This window comes from Lepisosteus oculatus, chromosome 9 (genome assembly GCF_040954835.1).
Source record: "Lepisosteus oculatus isolate fLepOcu1 chromosome 9, fLepOcu1.hap2, whole genome shotgun sequence".
Taxonomy (NCBI): domain Eukaryota; kingdom Metazoa; phylum Chordata; class Actinopteri; order Semionotiformes; family Lepisosteidae; genus Lepisosteus; species Lepisosteus oculatus.
The window spans coordinates 40,408,745-40,414,117 of record NC_090704.1 but is presented as its reverse complement, the minus strand read 5'-3'; the positions used below and the strand labels follow the sequence as shown (position 1 = coordinate 40,414,117).

General features: G+C 41.2%; 1 protein-coding gene across 1 annotated transcript; it reads left to right on the top strand.

The window, feature by feature from the left end:
- Positions 1-674: 674 nt before the first annotated feature.
- Positions 675-5,041, top strand: sox9a (SRY-box transcription factor 9a). The gene is made up of 3 exons (XM_006635144.3): positions 675-1,500; positions 1,959-2,209; positions 2,654-5,041. Exons 1-3 carry the CDS (start codon positions 1,076-1,078, stop codon positions 3,415-3,417), a joined length of 1,440 nt encoding a protein of 479 aa, XP_006635207.1. The 5' UTR covers positions 675-1,075; the 3' UTR covers positions 3,418-5,041.
- Positions 5,042-5,373: the final 332 nt, after the last annotated feature.

The window sequence follows — 5,373 nt, the reverse complement described above, 5'->3', positions numbered from 1 at the left end:
TACAGTACGCTTGAGTTAGTGCACAGAAGCATTCATAATAACATGCAATGACAATTAACTGGGAAAGTATTTAAAAAAACAATTCAATGGTTTTGTGTGTCAATGAGCAAGGATAGAGAGCACGGTACGGCAGATTCGTCGGGAAAAAAGAAAACGTCAATACTTATACTAATTTATATATACATTCTGACGAAAGGGTTACATATATCATTTGATGAAAGTGTGGAAATATAACTGGTAACATGTAACACGTCTTGGTAGTGATGTGCATTGGGTAAGCAAAGTGCTTTGTGAAATGCTAGGCATTTTCTTAAATAGCTATTTAATCTTCAAAATATAATAGGAAATAGAATTGAGTTATTTATCACATATCTTGAGAAAAAAATGATACAATTGTTGCCTTTACACCAAGGACATTCTATCTAAATTACTGTGATTACATAAAAAGCCAATTGCACATACTAATAATTAACTGCAAAAGTGCGTGTAGTCTACCTCATATGATATTTTAAGAGTAAGAAGTTGAATTTAGTTTTAGAATCAATGTCCGGGCACATTTGGGTTCAGGGTAGGGGAAAAAAAAAGAAAAAAGATCAAATTCCATCTCCGCCCCAAATTCTGCTGTCCAATCATCTTCTTGCTCTCCTGAAGCAGTATTTATTAGTCAGGCTGCTAGTAGATTTCTCAGTCTTCAAAACTCCCAGACAACTTGGAAATAAAACTGAAAAGGAACACTTTTCTTTCTATTTTCGTGAAAGAGTAAAGCGAATTGCATCTTCTGTGCTCCTACGCAAGAGAAATAGTGTACGCAGACGTGAAGAGTTTGCTTTTTTCGATTTGCCTTAAAGAAGGTGTGCTTTGAAGAAAACAGATCGGTTAAGGGACTTTTGCAAACTTTTGACAGCTTTGTTTGCTGGGGCAAATAAAGTTTGCAGTTTTTATGATATTGAAAGCTTTTTCGCTTATTTACTTTAAGAACTGAGGGGCTCGTATAGTAATAACTGGCTTTAGGTCTTGTTATTTTTTCGGTCTCCTACTTTATTTCATAGGTAGCGTTTATTTTTCAATTTTTCGTATGAATCTACTCGACCCCTTCATGAAAATGACAGACGAACAAGAGAAGTGTCTTTCTGATGCCCCGAGTCCGAGCATGTCAGAGGATTCTGCAGGGTCCCCGTGCCCGTCTGGATCTGGGTCCGATACCGAGAACACCAGACCCTCAGAGAACAACGGGCAGATCACTGAATTCAAGAAGGACAGCGAGGACGACAAATTCCCCGTGTGCATCCGAGAGGCGGTCTCCCAGGTGCTGAAGGGCTACGACTGGACCCTGGTCCCCATGCCAGTCAGGGTGAACGGCTCCAGCAAAAACAAACCTCACGTCAAGAGACCCATGAATGCCTTCATGGTGTGGGCACAGGCTGCCAGGAGAAAGTTGGCTGACCAGTACCCTCACCTTCACAACGCCGAACTCAGCAAAACACTGGGCAAACTCTGGAGGTGAGTACTTGCTTCCTTGCTTCCTTTGCGTTTTGAACAAGTAGGCATGGAGGGGTGACTGGATATATTCCGAGAATTTAAGGTTGTGATTTGTACCCTGCAGATTTTAACAGCGAAGACCGTTGGGCTGCGGGATTGACTGTAGTCTGATTAAACGTTGCGCAACTCTTATCTTTCTGGTGAAAAAAACATCCGCGTCGATTGACCATTAGCAGTATATACTAAATGAAAGTTGATAGTCTGCATGTGCTTCTAATTGCGTTTTACAGAATTTTAACTTTGTTTACGTTTGGTCATGGGGAATCTATTTTATAGCTATGCCCGCGTGTATTTGCAATATACCGTATTGTGCATTATTTTTTAATCTTCTCGGGTGCTCTGCAGGGGAGGAGGCTGACTTGCCTTGCTGCACACTATAATGTGTCCACCTTTTATCCCCCCTCCCCGCCCTATCCCAGATTGCTTAACGAAGGAGAAAAGCGTCCTTTTGTGGAAGAGGCCGAGCGACTGAGGGTTCAGCACAAAAAAGATCACCCAGATTACAAATACCAGCCGAGACGAAGAAAGTCTGTGAAGAACGGGCAGAATGAGCCCGAAGACGGAACAGAGCAGACTCACATCTCCCCGAATGCAATCTTCAAAGCGCTGCAGCAGGCTGACTCCCCCGCGTCCAGCATGAGTGAGGTGCACTCTCCTGGAGAGCACTCAGGTGAGCGGCAAGCCCGGTGAAAGCATTTTTATGCAGGCTCCAGTAATGGTTTAGCCTTTATTTAACCGACGTGTTTTCGTCCTTTCCTTCTTCATTTGCGATCTAACCAAACAGAAACGTTCAGCTTCATTTTTTAAAATATTCTTAACAGTCCGGGGAGCCTTCATAGTCTATGTGAGAGTTGATATCGAACTACCGGTAAATTATTACAGAACTTTACGAGCTGCAATGCAAATATAACACCTGTCACTACTTTACCGACTTATCTATTCTTTTATGATACCTCCCCAGGAGCGGTGTGTAACAGCATAATTGCCTTCTCCAGGGGAAAGCTCATAAAATGTTATCTTTTTTTGGTTAATTTCTCGAAGTGTCTTTATTAATCCAATTTGCTGAAATCATCCTAGTTATTTACCTTTCCTGCCTTGTCCTTCTCCCACACAGGCCAGTCCCAGGGCCCCCCCACTCCTCCTACCACTCCAAAAACAGATGTGCAGCCTGGCAAAGCCGACCTGAAGCGCGAAGGTCGCCCCCTTCAGGAAGGAACTGGAAGACAGCCGCACATTGACTTCAGAGATGTTGACATCGGAGAGCTGAGCAGCGATGTCATTTCCAACATTGAGACCTTCGATGTCAATGAATTTGACCAGTACTTGCCACCCAACGGCCACCCTGGGGTGCCAGTCACCAACCCCCCTCACGGGCAGAGCGGGCAGGTGACGTACACAGGCAGCTATGGCATCAGCAGCACCTCAGTCACCCAGGCCGCGGGTGCCAGCGGACACAGCTGGATATCCAAGCAGCAGCAGCACTCCCTGACCAACCTGAGCGGCGAGCAGGGGCAGGGCCAGCAGAGAGCCACACACATCAAGACCGAACAGCTCAGCCCGAGCCACTACAGCGAGCAGCAGAGTTCTCCACAGCACATTAGCTACGGCTCCTTCAACCTCCAGCACTACAGCTCATCCTACCCCACCATCACACGTGCCCAGTATGACTATCCAGACCACCAGAGTGCCAATTCCTACTACAGCCACGCTACCGGCCAGGGCTCCAGCCTGTACTCCACCTTCACCTACATGAGTCCGAGTCAGAGACCCATGTACACCCCCATCGCTGACACAACAGGGGTACCCTCCATCCCCCAGAACCACAGTCCTCAGCACTGGGAACAGCAGCCTGTCTACACACAGCTAACCAGGCCCTGAGTGACATGCCCACACAGAGCATTGACTTTTTCTGAAGGCCTCTTTGCTGACAAACTGCTACAGGCAGCGGCGGCTGTGCCACCATTCCATGTCTAAGAATGAACAAATCCATCAGGTCTGCCACACAAAAAAAATGCTGGACTTGACTAGTGGAAAAAAAGACTTGGAATGGTTCACTCAGTGCCTTTTTTACACTTGGAGTTTGATTATTTTTTTAGCCATAATTAAAAAAGTGTGAAAAAATCCTCTATGAGGACATTAATTATAAATATTTTTAGTATGTACTGTGTATGTTTCATTACTTTTTTGCAGTTTATTATTTTGGGGGATTTATACGTATTTGTAGATGAAAGAAAAGCTCTTATTTTTTGCTCAAAATCAGCTATAAACCACTTTTAGTAGTGCAGTCTTCAATGGCCTTATGTCTCTTTGACAAACCTATTTTTGTACAGAAAACAAAATGTTCCATCTTTTCTTTGTCTTTCTGACTATGCCTTGCAATAATGTATTGTGCTTTTGTAACTTTGTTTTTGCAGCTCCTTTTTAAAAGAAACAAGACTAAAAACTTAAAAAAGGAGAAGAGGTGGTGTGAAAAAATGGGTCCCAGCCCATTGGTCACCTGACAGTCATAAAAGAAAAGAGATTACCTGATATTTTTTTTTGCTTTCCTAAGCAAATGAAAGATTCAAAGGTTACAAATGCTAGGCAGATTTGCATCCATAGGCCTTAATGTCATTACTTTAGAATGGATGTAGTCAGCTGTGAGCTTTTTTTGTTGTTGTTTAATTGAAGATACTGCCTTTGTACCATCAGTGCCTATGGAGCTAGATTCAGTTTCAAACTACCACCGTAGTACCGTAGTACCAGCGTACCAGCACACTGTAATAGAAGCCACAGCTGGGATGCTACTTTCTATTTGTTACCCTGTGCTAAGCAAGTATGGGAAATGGCCTTTAACACTAGAATCTCCAGCAGGTCATAACCAAGTTAGTGTAGTATTTCAGCGCCAACACACACCCCCTTATTCCAACCCTTCCATTCTTAATTTATTTATTAGCATTAATTTTATTTTAAAGTAATTATTTGCATTTTATTCTTTAATACAGCTGTATACAACTAATTAAAATTAAAAGAATTACCCTCTGTATATATATAAAATATACAAACAGGTTCTCAGTGGAAGGGTATGCTTGTTTTAATATGGTACAAATTGTAACCATCTTGTTTATTTATCATTTGTAAATGTTTCTTTTTAAAAGATTTTTTGTTAAATCTTGTATCTAGTTGTGTACAGATGAGTTTTAATTGTGATAAAACTTGATTTAATTTTTTTAAAAGAAAAAACTGGAAAAGTTTTTTTCATTCTTACAAACATGAAAAAAAAGTTTATTTGAAGCTGTGGCTGCATTGTGAAGATTTGTTTCTTTATAAAATTACCAGCATACTTTTTTATTTTTAAAAAAGGTGTTATTTCTTATTCTGTATTACATATCTTAGTACTGACTTTTACAACTTTTAATGCAACTGAACAAACCTTTTGTTTTCTTTAGATGAGTTTAACAAGTTATTGTCTTTAAAGAAGCTTATCTTTTGTATTATATTGTTTGCAATAAAAGAGAAAATGTATGGATTTTCAGCGTGTTTATTTACTGCAGATTCACTTCACATATTCAAAAGTCCATGATTCATGATTACAAACACTTAACAACAGAACTGATTAACTCCAATATTGTTTTCTACCTTCTAGCATTTTAAAGTACTGCCTTCCTTGTGCTTTATTAGAGAGTCCTTCCTTTATGAGATTTACAATATGACTGATGTCAACCCAGAAGTCTTCTTCTGAGGTGGTGGTGTGCCATGGAAGGTGAGGGATATAAACCTTTTCTTCCAGAACTTTCCGTCACATCAGCTGCAACAACGGGTTCCTTCTGGTCCTCTCTCTGCTGCTGCTGAAAA

Bases quoted from the DNA above. Each gene is read 5' to 3' on its own strand.
- sox9a (XM_006635144.3), top strand. From the start codon at position 1,076: ATGAATCTACTCGACCCCTTCATGAAAATGACAGACGAACAAGAGAAG. The intron at 1,501-1,958 runs GTGAGTACTTGC...GCCCTATCCCAG, and splicing joins ACACTGGGCAAACTCTGGAG to ATTGCTTAACGAAGGAGAAA. The intron at 2,210-2,653 runs GTGAGCGGCAAG...TCTCCCACACAG, and splicing joins CTCTCCTGGAGAGCACTCAG to GCCAGTCCCAGGGCCCCCCC.